Source organism: Etheostoma spectabile, chromosome 16 (assembly GCF_008692095.1).
Source record: "Etheostoma spectabile isolate EspeVRDwgs_2016 chromosome 16, UIUC_Espe_1.0, whole genome shotgun sequence".
In the NCBI taxonomy this organism is placed as follows: domain Eukaryota; kingdom Metazoa; phylum Chordata; class Actinopteri; order Perciformes; family Percidae; genus Etheostoma; species Etheostoma spectabile.
The window spans coordinates 8,272,596-8,290,037 of record NC_045748.1 but is presented as its reverse complement, the minus strand read 5'-3'; the positions used below and the strand labels follow the sequence as shown (position 1 = coordinate 8,290,037).

Here is a 17,442-nt window from a genome sequence, read left to right as displayed (position 1 = left end):
AACATAAAATAAGCAATTCATCGTGGTACAGACAACATAACAAAATCAAGAACTGCACCGACACACACATTCACACACACACACACACACACACGCTAAAAAAAAAGGCGTGTGCGTACATAATATATGTATAAATATGTGCATAAATTTAGAATTTCTCCCCATTATCATTCCTTTCGTTTATTTTCCTTTTAGGTTGTCCATTTTTTCCCTTACTGATCTTGAGCGATAGCAGTGTCAGGGAGGGTGTGGTGATGTCATCCGACGAAACATCTAATTGGCCCGCTGTAAGGAAAAGAGGCTCTCAAGTGCATGTGGGTGTAAATTAGGTGATGGATCATACTGTGTCATATTCACCCATGCACACACGGCCCTAACTCCTATTGCCTATTCCCTGATTCACCCCCATCTATTCAAACTATACAGTAAACCCACCACTATAATACATGTATCTAAGCCGGTCTTTATATTAGCAGCACTCTTATCTCTGGTAACCTGGTGTTACTTTCTTTCTAGCCAGCTTAGACCAAAAATAGAGCCCCATCAATTAAAAGTGCCACCCATGTAGAACACACACACACACACACACACACACACAGACACACACACACACACACACACACACACCCTAACCCCCCGGGGAAACAAAGTCCCGCATCAGCTGCTAAATTGCCTAAACTCTCATCTGCTAATGGGCTACCTGTCTATCTGCCTCTCTGTCTACATTGAGTTTCTCTTGTCTGTCTGTCTGTCTGCCTCTGCGCCTTCCTGAATGTCTGATGTCTTGTCTTTTATGTATGCTGCTTGTTTAGCCTGTCTGCCTGTGTGCCTCTAATGTCTGTCCGCCTCTCAGTTCATAAATGCGTCTCCGTTTTGATCTGACGTTCTCCACTCTCATGCTTATACTCTCAATATGCACACCTTCAGGATAAATTCTAATCATGTGCTTGTGTGCTGCTGCTACTAAACCCCCAGAAAATACTCAACAGAGTAAATACATGTGCCTGCTTACATTTGTATATGATGTATGGAAAATGTATAATAAGTATTGTTAGAAATAAGTCAATTGTATCAGAATAGCCATTACTATTGGTAGCAGTAGTATTACTGTACTCTATGATGAAAGATGGAAGACTCTTCTTTGCACGCCGACAGGCAAACAAACACAATGTTATCGCTATGGCAACCAAGAATATAGCATAGTGGTGGTATAACAATTGCATACACCTAGTCATTGTAAGTATAATAGTTTTATGTGTGCATAAAACTATTATAGTATGTGTGCATTTCCTTTGTGTTTTCCCCGACCAGTCAACATATTTCTTGTGAATAGAACTTTATTCTTTAGTCATTATGTTCTTACCTTTCGTTTGCTTCACATCAACTCCATCTCTGTCGTTCCCCCCTCTTTATCTAAGGGGGGGGGGGGGGTGTCAGCTATTAAAGGGGAAGACATACAAGGAAAGCAGGAAGGAAAGCACACTTGCACAAGTACACACAAATAAAGGTGTGTGTGTGTGTGTGTGTGTGTGTGTGTGTGTGTGTGTGTGTGTGTGTGTGTGTGTTGTGGTGTGTGGTGTGTGTGTGTGTGTGTGTGTTTGTGTTTGTGTGTGTGTGTTTGTTGGAAGTATACTTTCAATTTCCCTCTTATGCTAGTAGAACACAATAAAGTTGATGTTTTCTGTGTCCTTTTCAAATCATTTTTTCTTTCCTGCTCCTTTATTGTCAATCCATTTTTCTCACTCTTTCAATATGTCCCCCCTGATGTCAGCCCATTCCATGAACCGTATCATAAGTAGAGCTCCACTGACATTTCAATTTGCCCCATAACCCTTCATATATATACACATACACACACACACACACACACCTATACACACCAAGCTTATTGTTGAGCATCAGTTCAGTGGCAGGCCTCTTCTGGGTTTCCAGGGAGACAAGGAAAAGCAGTAACTGCACACTTGACCCCTTTGCTCTATTATTGGCCTCTTCACACATACACACACACAGACGCACACACCTCAAATCTAATCTGGGAGAGTAAGCCTCCATGGCGATATGCCTCCATGTTCCCCTGAGGATGGGAGAAAAGGGAGAAGAGAAGGGGAAAGGAGCTGGGAGAGGAGGAAGTTAATAATTTCATCTTGCAGTGACCTGGGGACGATAAGATCGATTGTTTGGCCCTTGTAGTCTCCTCACATCACACACACTAATGCAGGAAGGCGGAAACACACTGTACACACACAGAGCATCATAGTTTCCCGTCTTAGCTCCCACTGCCTCTCACAATGTCTTTGCCTTTCTGTCTGTCTGTCTGTCTGCCTGCCTGCCTGTCTGCCTGCCTGCCTGCCTGCCTGCCTGCCTGCTTGTCTGCCTGCCTGTCTGCCTGTTTTGCACACATTCAGCAAAAGTCTAACAACTAACAAACTTTGATTGTGAGGGATGATCACCAGAGAGAGGAAGATGAATGTTGGGCAAGAGGGAAAAGATTGTGACAGAGAGAAAGTAGGAGAGAAATATTGAGCCTGATAGGAAGGGAGAGAAAGATTGAAGGAAAATATTAGGAGGAACAACAGGCCAGCCATAGCGACAAGGCTGTTTACTGTTTATTTTGGTCTCCGGTCTCATTACTCCTCATATTGGCAGAGTCTAGATGATTTCCTTTCGCTGTTTATTCCTGTGTGGATTTCTTGTGTTTTGAGGTTATTTGTGTAAGAGTTTGTTTTTGTGTGTCCCCTGTTTGCCTCGTCTAAGATCATCTATCTGAACTCAATCTTTCCACAATCATCAGTTGTTATGGTGCTGTCACGTAGCATCAAGGTCCCAGTGTGGGATTTCCTTTTCTTTCCTACTCAAATAGTTCCTGAGTTGATAAGATATCTGAGCACATACTTTCTTCAAACATTTTGAATTATTGGGCCGAGTTTCCTCTCTGAGTTTTGATTGTGGATTCAACCAATCACCATATCAACTATGAAGCTTGTATGCTCGTTATCATTATCTCAGACGCAGCTTGAAGATTATTTGTATTTAAATAACCATGAAAATATTCACTGGAACTTATTTCCATCTTTTACAGCTCAGAAGTGCCGTTCTTTGTGCAAACACAAATATGAAGCTTTGAAATCTGAAATCTGATCTCGTTTGTTGTGTCTATGCATTTGTGTCTGTGCGAGTGTGTATGTGTGTGTGGCGTTATTATAAGCTATCCTGAGTGACCACACTTGAAAGCTGAAGCAAGGTCTCCTCTGTACATGAGAACAGAGAGGGTGCTCTTGATGATTTCTGCCTCTTTGTAATCAGGTCAAGGTCGATTGGATTGTTTCGTGTGGTGTGTGTGTGGGGTGTGTGTGTGTGTGTGTGTGTGTGTGTGTGTGTGTGGTGTGTGTGTGTGTGTGTGTGTGTGTGGTGTGTGTGTGTGTGTGTGTGTGTGTGTGTGTGTGTGTGTGTGTGTGTGTGTGTGTGTGTGTGTGTGTGTGTGTGTGTGTGCGCGCGCCTCAGTGTGTGCATGCTTGTGTGGAAGGCAGCTCCCAGTGTTGCTTCCCTGCAGTGTTGCCTTCTGTAACACAGGTGTGTGTGTGTGTGTGTATGTGTGTGTGTGTGTGTTAGTGTAAACGACGCTGTGCTGTAGCCAGAAACCATATACATTTGTTACAGTATATACTATTGCATTGTTTTCATGCTCTAAACTGAAGTATTAATTTAGCTATTTTTGTATTGTAAATCCTAAATTATGTAAGTATACAGTATATAAATAGATGTATGCACTCTTCCCTCTTGAAAATTAGCTCCAAATACCTAACATAAAATAAATAAATAAATAAATATAAATATTAAATAAATAGAAGTTACATATAGACTGACCTATGGTTTATTTACATGTAAATACACTGTGAGCAGTCTCTTGTGTAAACTCCCTCCCACTCATGTCTTGTTGTGTTCTTGTGTTTGTTCCACGCAGTTCTCCAAGGAGAAGTACCTGCTGGAGTCTCCTCCTGAGAAACTTCGGAAGGAGCTGGAGGAGGAACTGAAACTGAGTGCTGCTGACATCAGGAGCCATGGCTGGTACCATGGACACATACCCAGAGAGGTAAACACACACATTATGATGTACACTGTGGAATCTGTACAGCTGAGAGCATTGAGTTACCCATGACACTGGGCTTCATGTGAGGACAGATAGGTACACAGATGTGTATGTGAAGATTTTCAGTTTTTCTTTGTTTGGTATCATTGTAAACTGATTTCTTTAGGTTTTGGTCAGACAAAACAAGATATTTGAAGACTTCACCATTGATTGAGAAATAATTGGTCATTTGTCTCGTTTTATGACATTTGATAGGCTATACAATTAAGTAATTGAGAAAATAATTGGCAGATGTTTTGATACATTGATAATGATGCACTAAAATAATCTGCACAGTCCTGTTTAATGTTATAATTGTAAATTGAATATCTTTGGGGGTATAGACAGAACAAGCTTTATCAATTTTACGCTTGGGGCGCTTTTTAAGACAAATTATTGATTAAGTGAACAAAAAAACAGATCAATAAAAAAAAAAAAAAAAGTCATTTGTTGCAGCATTGCAGCCCTAGTTTTAAAGGTCCCATGACATGGTGCTGTTGGGATGGTTTTATATAGACCTTAGCGGTCCCCTAATACCATAGCTGAAGTCTCTTTTCCAAAATACTGCCTTGTTGCAGAATTACAGCCAGTCCCACAATGAGTTTTCCTTAGTATGTGCCATTTCTGAGTCTGTAGCTTTTTAGTACGAGAGTGGGGGGGGGGGGGGGGGGGAAGGTGGAGACTGACCTCATAAGGAGCAAGATTTCAGATCGGCCAATCTGAGCTTTCATTTTCTCAAAGGCAGAGCAGGATACTCTGTTTACACCTATTGCCATTTCTAGCCACTGAGGTGCCATAGGCGGGCTAGGGGAACTCATATTAATGTTAAAAAAAAACTCATAAAGTGCGATGTTCATGCCATGGGACCTTTTTAAAATGTGTTTTGATTAAATTAAATGTGTGGTGTAATGTTTCCAATACACACTAAACTTTTATACTTAAAAATAACCAAAACTTAATTTATTACTATTCAAATATTAAATAGCTTAAAGTTAAACTTCATGTCAGAGTCTCTAAGTCCCTGTGCCAGTTAATAAATTATGATTAAATAAGAAAACTCTGAAAAAGGAGGTTTTTAGCTGCTGTGGTTATTTCTACACATTTAATTATTTCTTTCAAAAAGCCAAATCACATAAAAGTACTAAAAATTGTATTTTTTGTGTGGGTTGGTGTGGTTGTCAACCAATAGTATTAATTGAGCGATTACTTGGCCAAATTCTCTGGCTTTGAAAGCACGGTTTAAATGCTTTACACACAGAATGACACTGATTTCTGAATCCCATCATCTGTCACAGCTCAGTAGAAATTGCTTTAGCGTTCAGAAGGAGGAGAAACTCTGCCAAACAGACAGCTGTGTGTGTTGCTTATGTATGCAATTGAGTTCCCCAGCTGGGGACTGAGACAAACATACGCAGGACCTGCACCCACCCACCCACCCACCCAACCCACACTGCATGCACATGTGCAGGGTACTCGTTCAGAGATGCAGCCTCTGTCTCTTGATCAACCTCTGGTCTCCCTCACACACACACACACACACACCACAACACACACACACACACACACACACACACACACACACCATCTGTAAGTCTTTCCTCTTTAAATTTACATAAAATATTCATTTATTCATGGTTTGTCCCAGTGGAAACTTGGGGAAACCCTAAACCCTCTGGTTCACCAAACAATACATAATGACTACACTTCACACACTGTACATACTATCCTTTCTTCCTGCTCATTTTTTTCCTTTGGTTTTTCCCTTTTAAAGTGAAGACTCCAAGTATGTGTACGTCATGAGTGTAAGGACCAATGTTTCCTTTTAGTCATATTATTTTATACGTTTTGTTCCAAAGTGTTGGCATAAAAAAGGATATATTCTTAAATACAGGGTGAGTTATCAGTTTAAAAAAAGCTAAATAAAACTCAGACAACAGATTTATTTTTAGTAATTGAAGAGATGAGAGAAACCTGCACTTGGTTTAAGCTTTTGATTTGTGTGTATACTGCCTCCTGCTGGTCTCTGAAGCACTGTTTACCCTGTGCTGTGCTGTGCTGTGCTGTGCTGTGCTGTGCTGTGCTGCATTGCATATTTCATGGCTTGTTTCCTGTGCTGAGTGAATTTGAAGCATCACCCCTTCAGCCTTCATCAGCAGTCTCTTTACAGGTATTTTTAAAGGGAATTACTGCTCAGTATGAAATATGTTTCTCTTTCCCTACATGATCAATATTTGCGAAATCTTCTCATGGACACCAGAGATCCTTCTGTAGTGTTTGGTATCAGCAAGATGTACAGCCTGAGGCTCCATTGACAAGAATGGGGAAAATTGCTTTTTCTGGGTTGTTTGTTTTGTCAATAAATTCAAAATAACTCTCATTTTTACAATAGAGCTGGTTTTGATAAAATGCATCCTCAAAAAGAGATTCCAAACTCTGTCTCTGGCAATTTATCCATCATTGCCAATTCAAACTGTGCATAGCAGCAGGGAGAGAGATAGTTGTGTTTGTTAAGAGAAACACACTGTCCTAAGGCATTGTTATAAATAATCATGATTCTCTAAATTCAATTATTCAATTATGCAACAGTCAACGTGTCAGACACAAAATATTCACACACACGCTGTAGTAAGATCAGAGCCTTTTGTCTTGTTTTGCAAACAAGAAAAACCCATATACATATTTTCTGTCTAGGTGTCAGAGACTCTGGTTGTACGCAATGGGGATTTCCTCGTGCGTGACTCTCTGACCAGTGTGGGGGACTACGTACTGACCTGTCGATGGGATAATGAGGTGCTGCACTTCAAAATCAGCAAAGTCTTGGTCAAATCCAATGAGACCAAGGTATGTATTAAAGCTCTTACTGGTTGGCTCAAACTTTCATCACTTAGAAAGTTACTCCTTGTCTGGGTGGGAGCAAGGAGAGAACGGGTGTAACTAATATCATTAGCGGCGGCTCTGTTCCATTTAGGTGTCTCAGCCAGTGCTTTGTTGTTGAGTCAGCATGCACAACACCAGAGTCCAGGCATTAGAAAAGCCAATTGATCATTTTATTAGTCACACCTGTGTTTGATCTGTCATATTGACTGTGTGAAATGTGTATTGAGTCTTAACTACAGTCTTTACTAGCCTTTGTAAACATGACAGTGTTGCCCATAGCTTCCTCCTCTCTCTTCACTTCCATCATACTAGAGTAAAGTGCATTTTAGTGTTATTATTTACGTATTCCTGGGTTTGGCAAGTCAAGATCCATCCTCTATTTGAAGAGGCCTATTTTCTCTTGTTGCTCCTAATGATGGAAATAGTTACATTGGGCAGGCTAATTTGGCGCAGGTGTGCCTCGTTGACCAGCTGCGCCTCCTCCAAATTTCCTATCCCACCCTGCTTGCTGATTTGTTTCATTTTATCACGCACAAAGCAGTTATTAAATGATTTTGCACTAAACAGTAATAGTAAACAGGTTTTAAGCCCTGTAGAAATAATACAGTTTAAAAGGAACAGCAGCATTTTTGTGCTCCCCAATAAAAGAATGCTGTTATGTCATAAACTATTTACAGCAGGTATACCAAAAACACAAAGCTGTTATATGAACTTATCCTCAGGTGCAGTATGTGTTGGAGTCCGACAGCTTCGACTCGGTCCAGGAGCTTGTGAGGTTTTACGTGGGCCAGCGTAAACCGGTTTCCCAGTCCAGTGGAGTCCACATCTACTGTCCGGTCAGCAGGACTCTCCCCCTGCGCTACTTGGAGGCCACCTTTGCTTTGGCCTGCAGTAAGCAAGGCTCCGCCTACTCACCGTCCAGTCAGAGGGGAGCGTACATCAAGAGACGGAGCGTCACCATGACCGATGGCCTGACGACGGAGAAGATGATACCTCACAGGTGAGCCGAGAGAATGAGGAGTAATGGGGGTTTTTTAAGCGGCAAAGATGCAACAGCTGAGCAGCCAATAATAATAAGACCCTGACTGATTTCTTTTTCATACTTCATTCTTGCTTTATGTTATATACATGACCAGTGACTCAGACAGTCCCAGTCCAGTTAAGACACCAATGGCACCACCAGAACCAGAACCAGAGCCGGAACCTGTGCCCAACTGCAGGTTGTGTGTGCGTGTGTGTGTGTGTTTATGTGTGTGTGAAACTGGTGTTGTGTTTGAGCACTAAATTAGAACACTTTTCCCCCCACAGTCCTGCAATTCCCTCACTTCACAAACACCATTACTCACCATCACTCCTCTAGTAATGAACATCAAGTCCTGTTAGTTTCTTCAGAGTCAAGTTGCAAAATGAATTGTTCATTTGGCCACTTCTGCACTGGATCTCTCAAGTTTCAAACACACTGTTTAAAACTTGAATCTATGAAGAAGGAGCAGACTAATATGTTGTGTACAGTGGTTTAATTGCATAAATAACACATGTGTGTGTCATGAAGTGGAAGAATTGTCTTCACGGTTGCACCAATTAAAATATTTCCCACTCCTCTCATCCTAAAATAATTAGCATTTGCATCTGTAAGGACACCTTTCCTGTCATGTGAAACTGATGAATGTGACACCCTGAACCTTACTGCTTTGTGAAGTTCCCTTCAGTGCCTCGGCTCCTTTTAAATCCATATTCAAAGATAGTTAACATCGTAAAAATGCTGTGTTTGCAGCCCGTCGACAATCCACCACCATAAGGACGCAATGCGGAACTGTGCGATGAGCATGGACCAGATTCAGGAGTATCGCTGCCCCTTGTCACCTGTTGGTGAAACCCCACTAAGTCCTGCATATAGTGCTAGTAAGTACCAGAGACACACACCATCAGACACGTGAATAAAAAGTAAAACCTTAGCCACTCACATTTGCAATGACAGTCTTCATAAGTGATAAGAATCTTCACTCTTTCTACAGTCACCAGGCAGAGAGCCCAGTCAGGTGGGAGGGTCCTGGCTGTCGTCCCACCCTCCCCTGTGATGCGTCGTTCCAGCGACCCTCAGCTCAGCCCCTCAGCCAGTAACAACCCACCAGAGCATCCTGCGCATACCTCTCACTCGGCACACTCCACGCCCGCCCACCATCCCAGCTACCAATCGCATTCCTCAGATACAGCAGGGAGCTACTGTGACCTCAGACCTTGCCCTGCTGGGCCCCCTAAACCCCCAACTAAGAGCTACGTGGAGCGATTGCGAGTGGAAGAAGGGAGGAAGGACGTGGCAAGGGAGGAAGGACAGGGGATGTTCAGCGTCCCACAGGTGGAGACAACGTCCTCGTTTAGGCCATCCAGGTATGAGATGCACACACACACACACACACACACACACACACACACACACACATACACACACACACAGACACAGGATTATGCTTCCAAACTTGCACTTCATAATGTTTCCATGGAATACCTGACCTCTCTTTAAACTTGAAGTTAGGAAGGGATTGAGTCTTAGCACTACTACTCTATTAAAGAAAATGACTTTAGATGAAAAAAAGAATGTAAAGAAATTCAGGAGCTAATTCAGACGTAGCCTATGTTACATGCATTGATTGAGTGCTGACAGGGCATTTAGACAAAGTCAAAAAGTTTAAATAGATGCATTGTTGGAGATGCTAGAGTGGCAAACTTTCATCTTGTGCAGCAAAGACTTATCATGCAAAACCATGCTGTGATGTTAAGTTACTGTATTATGTCAAGTTACTTTATGGCTGGCCTTTTGGCTGACTCAGTTTTGCGGGCTCAGTAAAACGAGAAAATTCCACTGAACTGTTGATCAAGATGATTGCTGAAGGGAGCTAAAAAGAAACAGACACAATAAGAGCTCATCACTACCGCACAATTCATTTAAGTTGGTGTGTTCAAAGGTCAATACACTTGCTGACATTTTGCCATACAGGGCAAAAATATGGGAGTGAGGCAATTTCGACCAGGCACTGCAGTACAGCTGTGAGTGAGCAGAGACTGGAAAATAGAATTGAGTAAACAGCTGATAATCCTGTGGGAAATAGCCTGAGGGCAGACTTTGTGCTGTGGTCAGAGACACAGCAGATACTGTATTCTATTAGGCTTACAGTGCCATGGGGATGGGGGTTGCACAGCAGATGAGGCTTGTCACAAGAAAATGGTCAGGTACACTGACACAGCAGCAACTTTGGACATCTGAAGCGTCCTGTGTGAAATTTTGGTGCAGGGGGATTATTGTTGGTGTTAACAGTACTGGGGAAATTTGAAGTTAAGGCATTAAAGGCAATTTAGGTTTGAGGCACCAGTGTGAGCAGGTGACTGACTGGCTGGCGTGACTAAGATACAATGTCACTAACGTTAGCTATTGTTGAGTGATACATAGTGTGGAAAATATACTGTGTACTTGGTTTGGTTTGCTTATGTCAGTTTGTTATTTCCAGAGGCCTCTTCTCACGAGCTCTATGCCATTGCTCATGTCTCTGTCGTTCAGTATTTTTTTAATACGTTGTAATCGTTCCTGTGCAGGTACGAGTCTTGCCTTATGCCAGCTGAGAATAAGCCTCTAGAGATGTCTGTGCTGAAGAGAGTCAAAGAGCTGCTGGCTGAGGTGGATGCAAGGACCACGGCTAAACACATCACCAGGGTGGACTGCACGGTATGCACAAACACATAAATATATGCAGGTGACATGCAAGCAGAGATGCATACAAAAGCACACATGCTGACTTGCATATTCACACACAGTAAATGCATAAAGACACCCAATGTAAACGCCAGTATGCATGCATGTATGCACACAAATATCACACCACACACACAACTGATCTGTTTTTTTAACTCTTGGACAGGTGGCTAGAATATTAGGTGTAACCTCAGACATGCAAAGGATGATGGGAGTGTCTTCAGGGTTGGAGTTACTGACACTACCACATGGACACCAGCTACGAATTGACCTACTGGAGAGGTACACTGTCTTACGTCATACATCACTCACTAACTCCTACATTAATTCAGCTATTGATTCTCTGAACACTTCTGTTTTTTTTCTCCATCTCTTCTCTTCTTTTCCCTCTTTTCTTATCTTGTAACAAACTGCCACGATGTTAAATTCCGGAGTTGCTTTCAAAATAGGCTTTGACTCAACCTCTGTTTCCCTATCAGCAGCGGTAATTCACTTTTATTGATACATCTTATTGAATAGCACCTTCTTCTTTTCTCAGGTTTTATACCATGTCTATCATGATGGCAGTGGACCTGCTGGGCTGTACAGGAAGCACAGAGGAGAGGGCGGCCCTGCTCCACAAGACCATCCAATTAGCAGCAGAGTTGAAAAGCAACCTGGGCAACATGTTTGGCTTTGCTGCAGTGATGAGAGCGCTGGAACTGCCCCAAGTAAGAAAGATAGAGAGATTGCGAGATAGAGAGAGAGATCTTTTTCAGGGTTTCCAAAAAAAAATAATGCATTCTTAAAAATGTTGTTGCGTCACTCATTGCTACAGATTTCCCGCCTGGAGCAGACGTGGGTAACATTGCGCCAGAGACACACAGAGGGCGCTATTCTTTATGAGAAGAAGCTCAAACCTTTCATGAAGAATATGAATGATGGCAAAGGTGAGATCATAGATGACATAGTTGGTATATGTTTCATACATATGTGTATTTATTTCCAACTCTGAACTGAAAACTCTTCTCCTGCATACAGAGTCGAATGCCCTTTCCAACACCTCCTTACCCCACATAATTCCCGTCCTTTCCTTATTGGAGCGAGGTATGGCTGTGGGGGAGGCGCTGGAGCCCTGGGAGAGTGCGGAGGTTGGAGTAGACGTGGTTATGTACCACCTGGAGGCAGCTCGTACCATTGCACACCACGGGGGGATCTATAGAACCAACACTGAGACCAAACTGCAGGGTAAGGCCCAGTATGACCTGAGACAGCATGTGTTTGTTTTTAGCCATAGTAGCAGCGGGGCTCTGTGTACAGCAATGGTTTATCTGTCGGTCGGCCATGCATTTAGGCCATCTACCACTTTGGTACAGACTGAAAAATGTCAGCTATTGGATGGATTGCCTTGGTATTTGGTACACACATTCATGTTCCCCTCAGGATATATTGTAATAAGTTAGGCCATTAATAAATGTTATATGCCCAATTATTGAGTTTATGACCAAATGCATCCAAAACGAATGGCATTCCCATCAGCCTCAGCTGTACTTTGGGTTTAAAGTAGTACTGTCAATTAAACATGTTAACGGCATTATTGCAAACCCATTTGACATGCTGCTGCAACAACTAGTATTGTTAGAAAAACTACAACACCACACCGGATCTAGCTAGATCGGAAACAAAACAGACACGCTGCACACACTCGTTTGGGCTTGCAAGCCGGCCAAAGAATAGTAACGTTACGTTTTGAGTGGATGGCGAGTGTGAGATTCTGAAATGGATGCCAGTAAGATTGAGAATGGAAAGTTTACTTTTTAAAAGTTGCCAAATGGTTCTATTGACAAGACCAAAGTGATCAGTGTGTTTTGTTGTTGAGTTGTCATCGCAGCACGTCAGTCTGAAACACCACTTGATGGCCAAGCACACAGCTGATGCCAATTCTCCGCCGCCTCGTCAAAGTATTTTTTTGCCCTTTTATTGAGGGACAGTGTTACACTGTGTGAGAGATTATTTGCTCCAAGTGAGAATGTCACATGTGAAACTGAACACTACAGTAGGCTTTATGCCAATGTTGTCTTCAATAAAAAAAACATTTGCACAAAGCAAGTTGATAAACTTTTCCATGTTAATAAGCGCATCAAAATGAGAAGAAATAATGTGACAAAAAAGAAATCAAGGGACATTTAGACTAAATAAAAATGTGCGATTAATTGCAAGTTAACCATGCGATTAATGCGATTAATCGCGATTAAATATTTAAATCCTTTTGACAGCACAAATTTAAAAGTTCAGTGGGTAACTTAACAAAAACAAAGTTTTGTCATATTTGCTGAAACTGTCACTTAATCCTGACAGTAGCGCATGGTTAACAAATCATGTTCCTCTGCCTCCCCCTAGTGCTCCCAATGGCATTTGCAAGTTTCCACCGACAACGATCGGAGTCAGGCAGTCTCTAACACAGTCAATGACTGCAACTGTAAAACTAGGCTGCGCTAATCCAAATTAATCACTATTCTTACTGCATTGCCTATTTCTCACCTCAGATGTTTTTAGAAACATATTTCACTGTTATGTTTAGCTGTAAAAATAAAATAAAAATGTGTGACCACTTTTGGGCAGCAATGGCTCAGGAGGTAGAGCAGGGTGTCTCAATCACAAGGAGGATGGTTCTGTTTGCATGTCGAAGTGTCCTTGAGCAAGACAATGAACCCCAAAATGCTCCTAATGTGTAGGTCAGCACCTTGCAAGGCAGCTCCATCACATTCTGCGTGTGTGCGTGTGTGCGTGTGTGTGTGTGTGTGCGTGTGTGTGTGTGTGTGTGTGTGTGTGAAGTAGAGGCAAATAGTAAAGCATTTTGTCTGGTAAGGTAGAAAGGCACTATATAATTCAATTCAATTTTATTTATAGTATCAATTCATAACAAGAGTTATCTCGAGACACTTTACAGATAGAGTAGGTCTAGACCACACTCCAGAATTTACAAGAACCCAACAGTTCTAGTTTCCTCCAGAGCAAGCAACAGTGCGACAGTGGCGAGGAAAAACTTCCTTTTAGGCAGAAACCTCGGTCAGACCCAGGCTCTTGGTTGGCGGTGTCTGACGGGCCGGTTGGGGTTAGAATAAAGAGTGGCAAAAACAGTCACAAAGAATAGTAGTTTGTAGTAGTTCTTTGTAGTAGTTCATGGCATAGCAGGGCACTGTGCGGCACTACAAGGCACAGCAGGACATAGCAGGGCATTGCAGAACGTGTAGTGGGACCATGGCGACAGCTGCTACCATGATTTTGGAGCCTCCCTGATTCAAGGACACATGCTGGGCAAAAAAAGAACATAAGGACTCGGGGGAATGACTCCCCAGAGCTAGGTTAGTAACAAGCATTTCTGGGACATGGATGCACACAAAATGGAAAGATAGATGAATGCAGTCCATTTACCAAGTTGAGCCAAAACTAAGAACTGCTCACCGGCCGGACAAAAAAAGTAAATTGTCTCACCACCCCTTTACCCCTAATACTGTTTGCTTTAAATACAATAATACAGTCAACAGTGTTAATTATTTCATCTACACCAAACCTAAGATATTATGAACTGATTTTTTTAGCACAGCGTCTTGCACAGCTAGCATTGTGTTACATCTCATGCAGGTGTGTGTGTGTGTGTGTGTGTGTGTGTGTGTGTGTGTGTGTGTGTGTGTGTGTGTGTGTGTGTGGTGTTGTGTGTGTGTGTGTGTGTGTGTGTGTGTGTGTGTGTGTGTGTGTGTGTGTTTAACCGTATTGATCCCTAATGCCTCCCCAATGGTTTTCGGTTTGAGGCCATTACTGCCTTATTGAACAGTGTGTCAATAGCTTTCAGCTCAGATCTCTGTTTCCTGTTATATCTCGCCATCTATCAGCCTCAGTCTGCTCCGCTCATCAACACTTCTATATGTTGCGATGCTTACTTCATACAGTTGTAGAAATTGGTTCTTCAGCTCATGATATTTGCTATCTTTAGTTCATCTAAAGGGAAAGGTTAGGGAGTAGTGAGCATTCAATCATGAAAGTTCATTCTTTACCTTGGTAGCAGTATGTGAGGTCCAAAAGTTGTTCACATGATAATAAGTGGTCATATATAAGGGAGAAGAGCGCGGATGAAGGTCATGAGATATGGTTGAAGGGATAGTAAGTAGAACTTTAGAGTAATTTTGCCAGACAAAATGATGATAGATTTGGGGTTTTCAGAATTTTTAACTATTCAAATTGACTTTTTAATATAATTGTCTTTGTATTGTGACTTTATTTTTTTTATTTTAGCAGTAGTTTTCTTTTATTTAGTCTCTTTTTTGTTACAGTATTTTTTATATTGTAATATTTCAAGTGCATTTGATATATGTAGAACAGTTAGTAACGTTAATTTTATTAGTTGACAAAATCAGTTCAGTTTGGGTTTTTCCAAAACCTTGTTTTTATTTTATCCTGCAATTATGGGATTTATATCCACTCATTTTTAGTTTTTTCGTGATTGTCATGAATACAATGTTGTCTACCAAGAGTAACCCCTACTCCTCTCCTCTCCAGGATTCCAGGAGCAAGCAGAAATACTCGAGATCTTCCAGACAGAGTTTCAGATGCGTCTCCTGTGGGGCAGCCGCGGCTCTGAGGGCAGCCAATCAGAGCGTTACGAGAAATTCGACAAGGTCCTTACCGCTCTGTCACACAAGCTTGAGCCTCCTGTGCGACACAGCGAGCTATAGCACCTGCCCTGAAATCCAACATCGCCAAAACACCCCCATCTGCACTCACCACTCATTGTGGTATGGTCTTGTTTTGCATCGCAAAAGGATGATGTGGAAGAGTCCAGCGCAAACACTGGGAGGGCGGAGGGTGAATGAAGAGGCAGCTAACAGAGCATGTGCAGTGGGCAAAATAGATAAGAGGGTCTCACTTATAACATGTGTTGCACTCACTGTGGACTTCTCCTTCTGTTCCTCCCTGTGGACTTCCCCACTTAGTGCTAAAATATTTAAATGGCGTCTGAGAGGAGACAAGCTAAGTGGAAAAGAAGATGGTTGAGATGGGCGACCAGCTCCTCTGCGTGGTACAAACCGTAATGTGTACGGTGTGTCCTGAGGGCCAAACAGAGCTGCAGAGTTTTGCTTTGCTCCAATACAATGCAGACTCTCTTGTTTCAAACTGCTGTCACACACTGTAGCAGAAATGCAAACAATAACTTGCATAGCTCCTAATAGATGTTATGTCTGTGTGTGTGAGTGTGAGTCTGTACAGTCTACGGTCTGTACACGTATGTATGTTTACCTTTCATCAGCCCCCTTTTTTTTTTTGCTTATTTATTTTGCTATGATCAACGGATATCTAAACACCATGGACATTGCTTCACCAAACACATGAGAAACTGCCAGTGCTTGTTCTAAGGGAACCATGTTCATAAAACCTCATTAAATATGTATCAAGCAGTCCCATTGACTCCCTTAAAAATGTATCAGGCATGCATTAATAAATGTATCCAAAATAATACATTTGCAGACATCATGCAGCAACTTCAATGTGAGGTTTTTGCGAATTGTTAAAAAAGTTAAGAGGACAAATCAACGTCTCTCTGGTGTATCTGTTTGACTAATACATTTGAAATTGTGTCTTGTACACATCATTTAGCTTGAAATGGCACTAACAGACAGAGGAAAAATGGGATTTTTAAATTTAGTTGAAGCAATGTTCACTTAGTATTTAAACATTTATAACATACATTGGTATGACTGAAGCTTTAGTTTAAAAAGTTTCAGAAATAATTACAATGGTTGATGCATGCAGCTATAAATGTTATACCAAGTAAAATGTTGCTTTAACCAGCCAATTAAAATATAACAGTGTGTCAAACTTGACAATATGCAGATGATACAGTAAAGGTTTTTCAGGTCTGTGGATAATCTTGAATGATTCCAAACAGACAAGAGAAATCTGTTATCTATCATATTTTTTCCAGTTTGAAAACCAATGAATTATGAAGGAAGTTCCCAAAATAAGTCCAATAATAACGTGTTGACAGCAGCCCTGCTACAGAGACTGTCATTGGGTTGTATGTTTTGAGTTTGTGTTTCAGCAATAGAGCTAATCATTTTATTGCTATGGGATTACATTTCGGTTGACTGTTTGGTGTAAATCTTCGCTGTATTTACAGCATGTGGGCTTGAGAGGGCTGGAGCTGACTCTCAGAGCTATGCAATCATTTCAACCAAGGGCTGAGGCCCCTGAGAAACAGACACCCAATCACAATATTCACTTTTTGCCCCCAGCATCACCTTCTTTGTAGATGTATATTCTTTGTTCTCTCAAACCCATCCCACCTGATAATCTATACAGTATATGAACTAAAGTCATATCAGATACCAATCAAACTGAAACAATTAAAAAATAAAACTCATCCTTCTGCCCGAGAGTTGCACATCAGATTCTTAAATGGATGTTTGATTATCTGGACCTGTACAGATCAGTTCATGAGGTGAGGAGACATGTGCCAGGTCCCACTGTGGTCCAACAGGGGGCGATCTTTAGTCAGAAAAAAACACTCAACCATTAATTGTAAGACAATATAACAGGATGACAACACAAAAAATAACGCATTTATTGTGTGTGTTTTGAGACCAATGTTTGATATCAATAGTATCAGATATCACACCTACTGGTTTACGTTTGATATCTGATAGCACTGAATACGTGA

At 41.6% G+C, this 17,442-nt stretch overlaps 1 protein-coding gene across 4 annotated transcripts in view; it reads left to right on the top strand.

Moving 5' to 3' along the window:
• The window catches only part of sh2d3ca (SH2 domain containing 3Ca), a 50,084-nt gene extending 32,948 nt beyond the window's left edge, over window positions 1-17,136 (top strand). For 2 of the 4 annotated variants that reach the window (XM_032539025.1, XM_032539024.1), the window contains 12 exons: window positions 3,962-4,090; window positions 6,818-6,967; window positions 7,726-8,003; window positions 8,140-8,223; window positions 8,778-8,905; window positions 9,019-9,391; window positions 10,592-10,721; window positions 10,915-11,030; window positions 11,287-11,458; window positions 11,566-11,677; window positions 11,769-11,975; window positions 15,285-15,460. In XM_032539025.1, the coding sequence (XP_032394916.1) occupies window positions 3,962-4,090; window positions 6,818-6,967; window positions 7,726-8,003; window positions 8,140-8,223; window positions 8,778-8,905; window positions 9,019-9,391; window positions 10,592-10,721; window positions 10,915-11,030; window positions 11,287-11,458; window positions 11,566-11,677; window positions 11,769-11,975; window positions 15,285-15,460 (2,055 nt within the window). Of the gene's footprint in view, window positions 1-3,961; window positions 4,091-6,817; window positions 6,968-7,725; window positions 8,004-8,139; window positions 8,224-8,777; window positions 8,906-9,018; window positions 9,392-10,591; window positions 10,722-10,914; window positions 11,031-11,286; window positions 11,459-11,565; window positions 11,678-11,768; window positions 11,976-15,284 lie in introns of all 4 variants that reach the window. The other 2 variants (XM_032539022.1, XM_032539023.1) reach the window with 2 other exon arrangements.
• The last annotated feature ends 306 nt before the right edge of the window (window positions 17,137-17,442 follow it).